The sequence below is a fragment of the Astyanax mexicanus genome, unplaced genomic scaffold, assembly GCF_023375975.1.
Source record: "Astyanax mexicanus isolate ESR-SI-001 unplaced genomic scaffold, AstMex3_surface scaffold_36, whole genome shotgun sequence".
Classification (NCBI taxonomy): domain Eukaryota; kingdom Metazoa; phylum Chordata; class Actinopteri; order Characiformes; family Acestrorhamphidae; genus Astyanax; species Astyanax mexicanus.
Genome location: NW_026040046.1, coordinates 1,918,643 through 1,934,264, shown reverse-complemented (window position 1 = coordinate 1,934,264; position 15,622 = coordinate 1,918,643). Strand labels below are relative to the sequence as shown.

The 15,622-nt window shown below is 37.5% G+C and overlaps 1 protein-coding gene across 1 annotated transcript; it reads left to right on the top strand.

Moving 5' to 3' along the window:
• Nucleotides 1–1,067: 1,067 nt before the first annotated feature.
• cxcl12b (chemokine (C-X-C motif) ligand 12b (stromal cell-derived factor 1)) lies at nt 1,068–14,798 on the top strand. Its single transcript, XM_022668641.2, has 4 exons — nt 1,068–1,283; nt 3,832–3,949; nt 9,256–9,339; nt 12,035–14,798. Exons 1-4 carry the CDS (start codon nt 1,217–1,219, stop codon nt 12,063–12,065), a joined length of 300 nt encoding a protein of 99 aa, XP_022524362.1. The 5' UTR covers nt 1,068–1,216; the 3' UTR covers nt 12,066–14,798.
• Nucleotides 14,799–15,622: the final 824 nt, after the last annotated feature.

Below are 15,622 nucleotides of genomic sequence, written 5' to 3'. Positions count from 1 at the left end.
TGTTTTTAACTGGTGAATTTTGAGGTCATCAGTTTGGAACATGGAAAATTAGAAATTCAGGTTTAGAAATGTGAAATATCACCTCACAGGTTAACTGGAAGGTTACATGTGTCAGAGCAGGAAAATCAGCAAACTGTGGTGGACGAGCTTGAGTTGACCATATAACCTGTTTCTGCCAGAAAAGCAGAACTGTTTGAATTTCAGAAGCTATAGAGATTATTATTATTGTTGTGTGTTTTAGTGTTTCATCTGATTTCTTTTCCTCTCACCAAACATCACAGGACAGCAGAGAGAGACAACAATTATAAGAGACAAGAGCGAGATGAAATTGCAGATGGGGAGAAAGAGAGAAAAAGAGAGAGAGAGAGAAAATGAGAGACAGGACAAAGATGATGAACAGGGGAGAGAGAGAATAGAGTGAAACAGCATTTAGAAAGAAGAGAATGAATGGGACAAAACAGAAGAGTATGAGAAGAAGGAGAGAGAGAGCAATTGAGAAACAGGAGAGTGCAATTGAGAAAAAGGAGAATGAAAGGCAGGATAAAGATTAAATGAAGGGCAAGAAGAAAAAGAATAGTGTGAAACAGGATTCAGAAAGAAGAGAAAGAATGGGGCAACACAGAAAGAGAATGAAAGGCAGTAGACACAACAATTGATGAACAGGAGAGAGAGAATGAGAAACAGGAGGGAGAATGAGAGACAAGACAGAGAGAACGTTTGAGAGGCAGGAGGGAGAGAATGATTAAGACAAAAAAGAAAGAAAAACAGGAGAGAGAATGGGTTGAGACAAGAGAAAGAGAGAGAGATTAAATGAGTCGGGGGAATGAGTCAAGGGTGAGACAGAGAGAGGGAGAAACTGAAGGGGGGAAGGAGAGACAGGAGAGATGCAGACTTTAAGCTTAAACATTTAAATGGAGGAAGTTTACCTTACCAACTGAGCGTTTTAGGGAGTACACAGCCATCCCACCCATTCACTTTCACTCTCCACCTCCTTCCCTCTCCCTCCCTCTCTCTCTCTCTCTCCTCCTCCTCCTGTGCTGGGGGGTGTGCTTTCCTGCTCTGGAGTCTTAACACTCTGCTGCGCTCTGAGGCACCACACTGTGTTCTGGAATCAAGCCGCGAGAAACACAAAGGCTCTCAACACACACGTACACACGCGTTCTCATCCCACACACACACACACTCGCTCTCTCTCTCACCACCTTACACTCCCACAATGGATGTGAAAGTGCTGGCAGTGATGGTGATTCTGACGGTGGCGTTGTGGACCCCGGAGACTGACGGTAAGGTTCTGTGGACTGCCTTCTCTCACTCTTTCTATCAGTGGTCTAGACTTAAAGGAGGGGGGCTGAAGATGGTTCTTTGAGGGATGCAATAGAAGAACCAATTTTTAGTGTGTGTGATGGAGTCTGAATAACCTTAAAATTGTTAACAAAATTGTACAATTTAATGTCCTTTAGTTCTTTACCATCGCTGTTACATCTCTATTACAAACAACCAAACCAAATCTTTTAAAAACATCAGGTGTGTGTAGAAGTGAGGACAGAACCTTGAGTGTTGTTGGGTTATGTCTTGCTGATTTATCAGATCCTAAAACATTTACAGAGTGCTCTCGTCAGGAACTGGCAAGAAACTGTGGTCCAGTCTGCAAAACTGAGCACCAGCACTGTAAGCTGTTTAACTGCTGGGTTTTTGCTTTTTAATGTGAAAAAACAAGTTGGTTCTTTTGTAGAACTTTCTCCAAAAAGTGGTTCCCTTTAACCTTGAGATGTTAAGAGTCTCCATTGTAGAAATATGCTTTTAGAGGATCTCTGACTTTTAATGATGTTGTTACAGTGATTTCACACAGAGTGCATGATGTGTGTTTAACCTTCAAAGTGTTCTTGATGGAAAAGCAACAAAACAGCTGCAAGATTTAAGTGATGGATCTAGCTGTGAGTTGGTCCTCAATCTTCTTTTCTAAGAGGTATATACGTAATCAGGGATGAAAAGTATGAAATATGTTTTGCATGGTTTTCTGTGAAGCTCCTAAAGATGTTCTGTGAGACATTTCTTGTTGTTAAATTTTAATCATGGCTTATTTTATATCTTGATTCTCCAGATTCTCTGTAATTTAATATGAAGATCCAAATGAGGATTCCTTAACTTTCTTCTTTAATGGACTATTGATCTTAGAAGAAACCACTGTTGGAAAAAACTGTTGGAAACTATGGCATTTCTTGTAAAAATGTAAAAAATCTCCATTGCAAATGCGTACATTGGCAAATTTGTGTGAATCAAGAAGTCTGCAATTTCATGACAAGGTCCTGAAGATGTTCTATAATTTCATCAACTGTGAGATTAGACATTTGGGAAAAAATTCTGAAGGACTTATTTAATGATGAAAATACTGAAAGTCTTTTTGCTGCAGATCCAAAAACAATATAACAAAACCTTTATCTCCACATTTATCTCCATGTTTGCTTGTAAAAAGAATATAACAAGGAGCTGGTATTTTCCTTTTATAGACACAGATAACATAGATAATGTTGTGTCTTTTACTAAAGTAATAACTGTGTTGAAAAAAGGCAGAGATTGTGCAGAAGATGTGGATGAATGTGGATAAACTGAAAAAAAAACTTTACATGGATGTTACAATATTAAAAAGGAGCTCATATAGATATGGAGAATTTTTACTAGATGATTTCTTGAAGTCTTTTACAGAGATGTTGCATGATATTTGAGTTAGACCTTGTTCAGTGTTCAGTGTCTTTACAAATCAATACCTGAATCTTGGTTTGCATGTGCTGGATGAAATGTTGGGCTTGCTGCTCATTTAGTTCACTGTTTTACTTGTCGAAGGCTTGGTGTTACAGCATTTAACATGAGAATGAATAGACATTTAGAGGCAAACTCATGAGACAACCCAGTCTAGTCATCTGCCACTCTTAATCTGGCAGGAATCAGCTCTAACAGAAGCCTCAGGCTGTGGGTAAAGAAGTGTTTGATTGCAGACTAAGTCTATGAATCGCTGGTAGGGCTGAAGGAGTCCAGGGAGACGTGATAGTATGTAGAAACTGCACTGCAGACTATTAAACAAATGCAAAGACCTCAATCTCAAAGCCAAGAATGGCTTGGAGTGGAGCAGAAATGTTTCTCCCCGGGTCTTGAAGGGTCCTTTCCTGCTTGACGACGGTGGAGTGAAAAGGCAGAACCCATGTGATGGGATGCTAGAACAAGAGCAGCAGCCTAATCTCTTTTTAATGATCCTGGCCCATCTGTGGATGCAGGTGAATGCACCCAGTTCCATAGACTCGCAATCCATAGAGGAAGGAGTTGAAAGCTAACGTGTTGGAGAATGTGGTCTGAGTCCACATCTGAAGAATGCCACAGTTTTATGACGGCGAGGGCTCGTTTTTCTTTTCATTGTAAATCACTAGTCACACCGTGATGGCCGTCACACTGAGTTCCTGTGCTTCTCTCAGTTCAGCTCTAAAGTCATTAGAGCTGTGATTTTTTTTAGATTTCAACAGGATTAGTGATTTGTAGAAATACATTCATGCAATCATGTCGGAATCATATCACTCTCAAAACAAATGTGTTTCAAAGTGATGCTACAGAAAAAAATAACTTTATTGGTTCCATAAAGAACCATGTTTGTGAGAGTTTGGAGTCCATAGAATATTCATCAACTGAAGGTTCTTAAGACCTGCTAAAGGTTGTTCAGCCTGATATGGCATTGCTCAAAGAAGCATTTGAAGAACTCATATTTTTAAAAGACAGTAAATCAAGAAAAGTCTTGATTATTCACCAATGTTAAAATCATACTGACCAACTCTCTGTCCCCCACAGCTAAGCCCATCAGCCTGGTGGAGAGGTGCTGGTGCCGCACTACCCACAACACTGTCCCGCAGAGAAGCATTCGCGAAATCAAGTTTCTCCACACACCCAACTGCCCCTTCCAAGTCATGTAAGTGTCTATTTTTACATATACCCACTGCTGTTGTAAAAAAAAATGTCAATTTTACAGAAGAAGGGAAAGAAATCTTTTTAAATTTTAATGGAAGTCGAAGTGAAAAGATTAGATTCCAAGTCAAATTTCATTTCATTTCTATTGATGTATTATTCATACATTGCAGTACAATGTATAAAAGCAACAGCCAACGTATTTATTCTCATATAAATAACATGTTTTGGGCTACTGTCAGTATGCTTGGTTTTATTACTAAGGTACTGTATTTAAATCCTATGATTACAACAGCTTAGCATATACAGCTTTAGGTCCTGTATGATGCCATCTGCAAAAGCATAAGTACATAAAAATTACTATTTTTAAATAAAGGTCTTAAAGAGTTTCTGATGTTACAATTCTGATTAGTAAAGGAGAAATACTCCTGAATTCATTTAAAGTGTTTATTTATTGGATCTGTGATTTAATGAAGGTCCTTAAAGGTTCTCTAGCTGATTTTTCTACCTAGGTCTCTAATACATAGGAAGGTATATGTGTACAATGTTTTTTTAAAACAGTAAGTAAGTATCTTTGTGGGATCAGTCAGCAGAAGCCACTCAAAAACTTGAGATCCTGGTATTTTATAATATATAATGATCTGCTCTACATTTTAAAATGCTTTGCAAAACATTTTTTGATTTTTATTTCATCACTGATCAGCATTGTTTTAATAAAGAAATTGAGAAGGTGCACTGATACAAGGGTTTCTAAACTAAAAGCACCTCTGTTCCCCTTAAAGGTTTTCTCTTTTAAGAAAGTAGAATTGTCACATGACTCCTATACTTGTATGCACTTGTATTTGGTGCATGTTTATTTAATAAAACAGAAACAAATAGAATTTAAATATAGTTTTGCTTTGCTGCAGACACCACAGTAAAAACACGGCTGATAGACTCCACCTTTAGCTTCTCACACTATTACATGATAATTAGTATTATATACAGACCATTTATTCATTTATAAATGTAACTCCTGTATTCAATGGACTAGTTTATTTAGTTATATGGATATTGGAGCCTGTTGGAAAGCAGGCCTATGATGTGGAAAAGTTTCCAGCTGATGTAAAGTTGAAATGTATGAAAGGTCGATTTGCACAGTTTGTTTATTCAGTGTTTTTTTCATGCTCTGGTTTGATGTTCTCCAAGTCTGCCTATGTGGTCTTGAAGTCTTAATTGGCAGTCGGCTGTGTGTCTGTGGACAGAGACAGAAACAGCAGGTAGTAAGTACCTCACAGCCAGTTAATGCTAACGGCAAACAGGCCTCTCCGTGTGTGTGTGTGTGTGTGTGTGTGTGTGTGTAGAGAGAGTTACCGTTCTGGCTATATTTCTTTCATCTGGCCTGCTGAAGATTCCTGGGGGCATTTTAGGGTCCGTAGCCCCCAAGATTTAGGGGTGAATTCCTGAATAAACTGTTTAGCCAATGTCCAAGTGAGGTAATGTTATTCCCCCCCAAGACTGAAGTCCTGTTCAAGTCTGACCTCCGCTGACCCCACTGACCCCTCTTCCCGTCAGCGCCGGCCAACCCTCAAAGTGATGAGATGAATATGTTCCAGATTAGCAAAGTGATGCCAAATGTTGGTAGGGAAGAGATTAGGACTGGGGAAAAAAAGACTGACCAAGGTCAACATGAAGACCGGTCCAATCACTTTGATCGCTAATGATTATTTCCTCACGACAAAAAAATTCAGAAGCAGATCCAGGATAACACTCGGTACATACGGTACTCACACACACTCAACTCCTAACCTCACTTCTTATCAGACCTGCTCATAGTTTTTAAAGGTTCTGCCAACAAACCGCATGTATTATATTATGTATTAATGAGGTAAAGATTCTTTACCATGTTACCTGTTTATGCAAAACGGTTCCCGACTTGTAGCACCTTTAGTCTCAGTCCTGCATTTCTCACTCTTATCATTTTAAAGTCAGGATCAGAAGTTGGAAGTGGGTCTGGGTAAAACAGGGGCTGGACTGAACCATTTGTTCAGAGGTAGTACAGTATAACATGGGTGTGTGTGCTGGGGGGGGGGGTGTTGGGGGTGCTGAGCTGAGTGTGGATGCGGTTAATTTGCAAAGCTGTGTGAGCTGTTGCCCCTCTGAGCTGTTAATTCTCAAACACAACCTTTTGGCACAGAGGTGTGATATGCCCACGTATGTGTGTGTGTGTGTGTGTGAAGGGGGCTGTGTGTAAGAGAGATTATGCAGGTTTGATGATAGATGTGTGTGTGTGTGTAAGAGTGCTTATTTAGTAAGGTTCATAAGTTTAGAGTTATTCGGAATTATTATGGTAATATCATTTTAATGTAACTATTAAAATTTACTGTAGATATATGTAAATTATATTACAGCTTTATTCTGGATATCAACAGCAGTAGAATTTTCTGTATTAAAATATTAAACTGCATTCTCTGTATTCATTTATCTGAACTTTGTGGAACTATATTATTTATATAAATTGTATTAAAACCTCATTCTCTACATTAATTTAATTACAACTTCATGCTGGATTAATGTTATTAGAACTTCAATCTGTGTTTTATTTTATTATAACTTTATTTTGGATATTCACTTTATTTAAAATTATAAGACCTTTATTTTCTGTATTCATTTATTAGAAATAATTATTTTATTTTATTATAAAACCATTTTGCATATTTTTTTTTTTTACCAAATCATAAATATTATATTTTTTTCACCTGATTTACATAAATAAAGTACTTTTTTATTTCACTGGATTTACTTAATGCTAATAAAGGACTGATTGGATAAACTAAGGAGTATGATGTGGATGTGAATACTGCTGATACTGAAAAGGATTAAGCGCACACACACACACACACACACACACACACACACACACACACACACACACACACACACACACACACACATCAGCAATCACTTATTTTAATACATTTTACTAAGCTGTATTTATTTAATGTTTTTAAATGCATTTAATAATATATCTTATGTATGATAAATATAAATAATGTCCTGTGTGTGTTTTCATTATGACCAGTAATAATGTGTGTGTGCGTGGGTGGGTGTGTGTGTTTCTGTTAGATGTTTAGGTGTGAGATGTTTGCACGCTTGACTGCATTGTGTGCAATAAGTGTGTGAGCATGAAAGAGACAGAAACAGAAAGTATGTACATGCGTCTAGGTGTGAAGTGCACATGCCCTTCAGTGCAAATGTGTAAAGTGTGTGTGTGTGTGTGTGTGTGTGTGATGAAGAGCAGTGTATCTGTGAGCTTTCCTCTGTCTCTATCAGTCCGGGTCGAGTGTTTAAACTGGTCATTCATCACTGGTCAGTCCGGCTCCAGCAGGCCGAGCCGCTCTCTGACATTTCCCTCATCACTCACAGACCCAGCAGCTCCTCACTCCGGCCTGTGTGTGGACTCAGGTGGCGGTGGTTAGCTCTGCGCTGGGTGTCAGGAGCTGGGGGGTGTATCAGTGGGGTTTTGGACTGGAGTGAACAGTGTTAAACAGCAGGCAGGTTAATCACACTGGCTTCACAACAAACCAGCAGTCAAACATACAGAGACACGGTCTTAGATGTGCATCAGACGGGTGTTATTTAATTACAAATAGCGTAATTAGTGGAATTGGATTAACTGCAGTAAGTTTTGAATATAAATTTAGTGACTGTACTCAATCTGGGAGAGTATTTAAAAGTATAGTATTTTTTAAAGGATCTGTCGTTACTCATGCATTTTGATCTCACATGTATCATGATAAATATTAATTATTATAAAAAAGTACTTAAATATTATGATATAATATTTAAACCATATCACATAGGACCTCCTAGTCCTGCTAAATGTATTATTATAACATACATTAATATGCTAAAATCATGGGACAGCAGTATATATATATATAACTGATCACGGAGCATCACCTCAGGGGACGGCTTGGGAATGCCCACACCTGTATACGTTGTGAGGTGTTATGTTGTGAGTGAGGTTAAACACTGGCCAGCATGTTCATAGTAAGGCAGCATGAATTATGGGGGTTAGAATAAGGCCAGGTGCATGGAGCATTCTGTTTCTGAAGTTTTGCAGAATTTTGCAACATAATTTTTCTCAATTTTGACATAATAGTCAGTTGTGTCTTTGCCCTAAATGGGCTGAAATTTCTCCCAATTCCATGAATAGTTTAATGACATTATGGGCTGCAGAGGCAGAAATATGCAAATCCCTTCCAATCTTTCTTAAATAACTATTATTTTTATTAATTTTATTGTTTTAATCTTTTTCCCAAACATTTGTTACAAACTGGAGATCCTCTCATTAGATCAGCTGAATTCACATCATTATTTGGTTTATTGTGTAGCAGGCCTGAAATGCAGGAATGGATTAAAATTAATTAAAGCAATTAAGTTTATCAGACAAACCATGAAATATCTTGGGTTTATACTGTCTGCAATCAAATAGAAGTCAGGTATACATTTCCTATACTGCTGCAACATTTTCTGATTTAGGGTTATAGGGTAGGGTATAAAGTGTGTTATGTTCTAGCTTGCTATCTTTAAAAAAACTTAGAAAAATACATGAAATACTACGATATATCAGAATTTGTCTCTGTTTTCCAAGAAACTCGCAAGACAATGATCCACAACATGTACAGATCATTCCAAAAATAGTTACCTACACACAAGCCATGGTCATCTCAGTCTTCACTGATCTAATCGTCACAAGAGAAGACCTAGAACCCTGAACTGGTTCTGCAAAAAGGAACATTTTGGAACTTCCAGCTCTGTTCTCTTCAGTCACACACTCTGAAAAATAAAGACGCGGCTAAGGGACCAGTTAGGGTTTTAAGAAGAACCGCAAATTAAATGTGTAAAAGTAAAGAATTTTTAAATTGGTTCTTTACATCAAATGCAGGTTCTTTAACATTTAACATGTTCTTTACACTGATATATTAACTGTACTTTCAAGCACTGTGAAATAAATGTTTCAAAAAGCATGAAAATTCCTTTTTGCAAAACACAGGGGCCATTAAGTGTGTCCAGATGTTAAGCTGAAATGGAGCAGGACTCCGTACAAAGACAGATCTGATAATACACAGTGCAGGACCACGGAGAGAGAGAGAGAGAGAGAGGAGAAAACAGTGGTTCTCCATCCACTCGCCCGAAACGGATCCCTCGCTCTCATTACCAGCGCCAGGCCAGAGAAGAATGGAAAGGTCTCTCTGCCGCATCAGATAGCTCTCTCTAATGGTCACTCTCTCTCTATTTCTCTTTTCTCTCTTTTCTCGTTTCCAGTGCCAAGCTGAAGAATGGAAGGGAGGTCTGCATCAACCCCAAGACCAAATGGCTGCAGCAGCACCTGAAAAACGCCATTAGCAAGTAAGCAGAAACCCCTTCATACAAAACAGAGGCAGCGAGTAGACGACACATAGAGAACTAAATACCCCCACAGTGCTGCAGAATCACAGACACGGCGGTTCAGATGTTCAACCTGTCCAACAGTTCCGCTTTACCAAAAGTAGGTTATCACTGCTGTCTCACCAAAACACTGAATCAAAGTGTAACTTTACAGAAGCAGATATAAACTTTCAACTTTCAGCAGAGGTCAGCGTAAAAAGATCTTATTCCAAATAACTTCTGAGAACTTCTATTGGTTCAATCATCATGAACCTCTGAAACATATATATACATATATATACACACACAACACAACAACTGGCAAATTCACCTTCTGTCAAAAAGTTAAAAGATGCAAAAATATATTATTAATAATATTTATAATTATTAAAATTATTAATAATCTCTTGCAAAGCTATAATTTGTTGGCAGTTAAATTAAATGATACAGTCAGCGGTTTGGACGCAGTTTCTCATTCAGTGTACATTGTAAATGAATACTGAAGTCATCCAGATTATGAAGGAACACATAAGGAATCATACAGTAACTTAAAAACAGTGTTAAATAAACCTAAATAATTTAGGTGTTAAGAATGTTTAGGAATGTAGGTGTGCTGTTATATGGGGTTCTGTTAACTCCCAGTTTTTGAGGCTGGTAAGAACTTATCCTTTTGCTCTTCCTTTTCTTGGGGCAGTCCTGATGAGAGCCAGTTTCATCACAACATACTTGAGGATACTTTTAAAGTTCTTGAAATATTTTAGATTGACTGATCTTCATTTATTAAAGTTTTTTTTTTCTTAACTTAGTTCTTAGTAGTTTTTGTCATAATCTGGATTAGAACATTTCTCAAATATTCACTATTCACTGTATACCTGTAACTCTACCTCTTCACTACTTTACTTTAACTGATGCTCTCAAACACATTAAGAGACAAGAAATTCAAGTAATTAACTCTTGATGAGTTCAGCACAGCTGTTAACTGAAAGCCTGAATTCCAGGAGACTCTACCTCATAAAACTGGCTGAGAAAATCCAGCAGAGATGTTCAAAACTGTTCTCTAAAAAAGAGGAGCTACTTTAAAGACTCTAAAATATAAAACATATTCCGGTTTGTTTAACACTTTTGTGTTTGCTAAAGAAATCCAGATGTTTTTCTTCATAGTTTAGGTGACTTTAGTATTAATCTACAATGCAGAACATTTTTCAGACTTTTGACGGGTACTGTATAGCTAATGCTATCAGATTTTAATTTTGTTAGATTCAAGATATGTATGTTATTAAAACTTCAATCTGGACATTACTGTCATTGGATATTAATATTTGTAGAGATTTGTTTATTCATTTTATTAGAACTTTACTGAGAATATTAACAATAGTAAAACACTTTTTTAGCTTTTTTAGTACAGGCAACGGTTTTTAATAGATTACTATGACAACTCAAATAAACATTGGGATCTTTTAATGGTTCTTCACTCTTAGACATCATACATTAACAACCTTTTGTTATTATTGAGCGTTATTATATTAAACATAATGCACAGTGGTGTAATAATACTAGCATCTCACGCTACACCAAAAAGGGAAGAGTTTTTAACTACATTTGTAGCAGAAATGGGTGAACCACAGCATCTATAAAACCTTCTGTCTGCTGCAGTGCTGTACAGTGTGGTGATGATGATGATGATGATGATGATGATGATGAGCTCTGAGGAGCTGCTGATTGTTATCATGACTAAACGCCTCTGCTCCAAACAGCTCATACGGAAAATATTCCCCAGGCAAATAGACTCTTTTCTTAAATTGCTGCCACCCGTTCCCCAGCGCCTGCGAGTGAACTGCTGCACTGCTGGAGCTGATGACAGACGCTCATAAAAAACAAATAGAAAGATAATAAAATTAAATGTGGTTCAGGCCAGATGCATTCATAAAACAAGTACAGGAGATTTCTCAGTGATTTATACAGTTGGCGGTGTATGCCATTCAAATAGTGCAGTAATGTTAAGCCATAATAAATTACACAAGCCAAAATATTAAAACCACTTCCCTAACATTGTGCAGGACTCCTTATGCTGATTAGAAACATTATTAAACACATTTATTAAAGCATATTTCTGTATATTAAACTTATTTGAACATCATTCTGAATATTAATATTATTACAGATTTATTCTGGTAATTAATGTTATTTTATTCATATATACAGTACCACTCAAAAGTCGTGACACACATTCACATTCAATGTTTTTAGTTTTTTCCTACAATAATTAAATTAATTTAACACTGAAGTCATCCAGACGATAAATGAACACATAGCGAATCCTGTGCAACAGGGGAAACTCATGCTCTTCCTTTCCTGGGGTGGTCCTGATTAGATCCAGTTTCATCAGAGCATTTTGGTGGACTTTGCAACTGCGCTTTCTTTACTACATAATTCCACACGCTTTACTTCATATTTGAATGACTTTGAAATTAATCTACAATGCAGGAAATGATCAAGTAATGTAAAAACGCTGAATTTAAGTTTTTGACTGGTTCTGTAGAATAGACAGAATGTACTTCAATCTTTTTCATATATTTACATATTTATCCAGTCATAATAACCACAGCTCACATTGCCCATTACTGGTCGAACTTCCTTCTAGTTTAGAAGCTAATCTCTCTTTTTCTCTCTCCTTCAGGATAAAAAAGTCGAGAAAGCGTGAGGACTAAGGGAAAAGGTGTGTGGAGAGGAGGAAATTGGTGTGTGTCTCTCACCTCTGCGGAGATACTATATAACACAAGTGCACCTTGCTCACACACACACTTAAAACACACACACACACACAATCTCCGGACTGCTTGCACAAACAGCACTTCGCCTCAAACGCCTTTACTTCTGCACCGAGCTGGACTGCAGCTCCACCGGAGCCAACAAGGCTTTGTTTTTGATTTTTGATGTAGGAAGAGCAGTAAAATATGACCTGTGCCTTCGGGTCTGTTATCAGCTGAGAGAGAGAGAGAGGACACTTCTGAATTTAATGTTGGGAGGGTGATATATTTATGAAAGGATGAATAAAGAGACCGTTATGGAGGGAGTGAGACACAAAAGAAAGACAGAAAACAAAAGGTATAAGAGAGAGAGAGAGAGAGAGAGAGAGAGAGAGAGAGAGAGAGAGAGAGAGAGAGAGGGACCTGGCAGGGTGAAGACCGAGCAGACTGCCACATGCTGTCCTACGGCTGCTGCTGTATCCTATTAAAGAAATAGTTTGGCAAAATAAATAATCTATAGAACTTTAAGAACTACAGGAGGTAGGATATATGAATGTCAGTGATGCCCTCATCAGAGTCAATGGTGGGACCAGGAGGGGATAAACATGGGCCTCATATGGGTTAAACACTGCAAATGAGGTGTAGATGGGGCCCACTGGGGACAGCAGGAACACATTTACAAACACTGAGTCCATGCCCACCTAACACCCACCCACTCCACATTCAACCAATTAGAGCCTCACATTACTGTGTTGGCAAGGAAGGTTAATTTAGCTAATTTAGCCAGTAAAAAAACCTTTACACCATCAACTACAATCATGAAAACCTATTTTAAACCTACTTGCTTGTGTTGTTTCTGACACTGGATGACACACTTACAGGGGTTGGACAATGAAACTGAAACACCTGTCATTTTAGTGTGGGAGGTTTCATGATTAAATTGGAGCAGCCTGGTGATCAATCTTCATTAACTGCACATTGCACCAGTAAGAGCAGAGTGTGAAGGTTCAATTAGCAGGGTAAGAGCACAGTTCTGCTCTAAATATTGCAATGCACACAACATTATGGGAGACATACCAGAGTTCAAAAGAGGACAAATTGTTGGTGCACGTCTTGCTGGAGCATCTGTGACCAAGACAGCAAGTCTTTGTGATGCATCAAGAGCCACGGTATCCAGGGTAATGTCAGCATACCACCAAGAAGAACCAACCACATCCAACAGGATTAACTGTGGACGCTGTAAGAGGAAGCTGTCTGAAAGGGATGTTCGGGTGCTAACCCGGATTGTATCCAAAAAACAATAAAACCACGGCTGATCAAATCACGCAGAATTCAATGTGCACCTCAACTCTCCTGTTACCACCAGAACTGTCCGTCACCACAATCAATTATTGTGCTCTAAAACCAGGTGTTTCAGTTTCATTGTCCGACCCCTGTATATTGATTAAACATTACCTAAAGTATATCCAAAATTCAGACCTTAAGGAAATCATCACTGCTATAACATAATTCTGTTCATTTTTGAAGCTAAAAAAAAGAATAAGTAAATTAATATTTTTTCTAATATTTCTCATTATAAAATAGTTGAATGAATATTATAAACCCTATTTATCCTATTTAAATGTTTGAGTCAGTTTATGTACTGAAAATAGTGTCTTGTTAACTTCACTTTAGCTTGATAAGCGTATGCCTGTGAGGTGTTTGCTTTAGCTGAGTAATAATCACATAAACATGTAAAGTGTTAGTGCCGGCTCACTGCGTAAACACTTAGTCAGGCAGACTATTTCATCATTAGCTTGGGTATTAGCAGTTTGTGGCAGCTCAGTGTCTTCACTTATAGTCAAGCCCTTTGTTTTAGCTTATAGCGAAAGTGAAATATCATTAGCTTGTGTGATTAGCGGTTAGCAGGCAGTCTTCTAGGTGTTTAAGCTCATAATGTCAGTGAAATATCATTAGCTTGCAAGACTTTACAATCATCAAGTCAGCATCATGCAGTGTGAGAATTATCCTAGCAGCAAGTCTGTTTAAGATCAGCTAAATATTACATTATCTGTGATTTAGGTTTTTTTTTTTTTTTTTTTTTTGCCAAACTACTGCTTTAAGAGGCACAAGTTACAGGATGATCTTCCACTGGGAAAGCCACGCACTGACTTTTGTTTAAGATAAACAATGACAATGCAACTTTAAGATGCAATGCAATTCACTCTGGGCAGCTGAAAACATCTGCTTCTTACATATATCATACTGTGTTCATGTTCCAACCGAGGCTTTGATCTGTTCTATTTCCACCACGGACCATGCTATTGATGTATTGATCAAAATGACATTATAAACAACAACAAGTGTATCATATTTAGCGAGAATGTAAAGATCAGTACTCAATGGCTCTACTCTCTACAGGGACCAAGTGTTCTCCACGCTGCAGGTTATTAAGCTAAATGAATGGAATTCTGTACATATTCAGAGTATTTAGTAATATTGTGTTGTTTGGTCTAGTATTAAGAAAAGCTAAATGTTATGATTAGAAAAATGTTTTTAGCACCATTTAACAGTTCTCCAATATTTCAAAACAAAAACGCATTTGTCTCTTACTGAGCCACTTTATACGTGAGATGAGTTTCTACTCTGTCAATTTATTTTTATATTTGTGCATTGTATAATCTTAATAAATGAAGGGTTTTCTTCCAAAATGCATTTTCATTTGTTTTTGTTGTCTGTTGAAATATAATGTTGATATTAGGAGCATCTAAACTATTTATCATTATTAATGAGATGAATCCAATCCAATTCATGTAGTACAGAAATACATTTTCTATTTAATTAGCTTAGTTTTTTTTACACAAATGTACAAAATGCCAAAATTAATCTTCATTGTTACGCAAAAAACTCTAATCATCTTCATATATATGTATATTTTTTATTTCCAATGCAAGTCAATGTAAAAAGATTGTATTAGAAAACATTTTGGAGTGATTCTATCAGCCCATTCATCATGAAATTTTAATAGAAACAGCACAAATGATATATACCTGCAACACACAGTATGTTATTAAATATTGGCAACATGTAGTTGGGTATGATTTTCTTACACAATAAATGTTAATGTTATACCAAGGTATACAGCATTTTTACTAAAACTTAAACCGGCATCCCACATTTTACAGACAGGAACAAGTCCACGCACCCGGCCTTATTCCATGTAGCAGAGACGCTAACAGACACTGCACTGAGCTGCTGTATATGCATGTTGGCCTGCTGCATTGAATGTAGATGTGATCATGGATGTAATTCTAGCCAGACAATGCTGTTCACAACCCACTGCACTGTCCACTGTGGATGGTAATGTCTTCCGTGTGGATTGAGGAATGTTTAATATCCGCACATGTCCATAACCCATCCCTCTGGCACCCACTCTCACTCACAAGATAACACCTCACTATATATACAGGTTTGGGTGTTTCCAAGACATCCTTTAAGGTAACATTGCATAATCAATTGAGATACTGCCGTCCCATGAG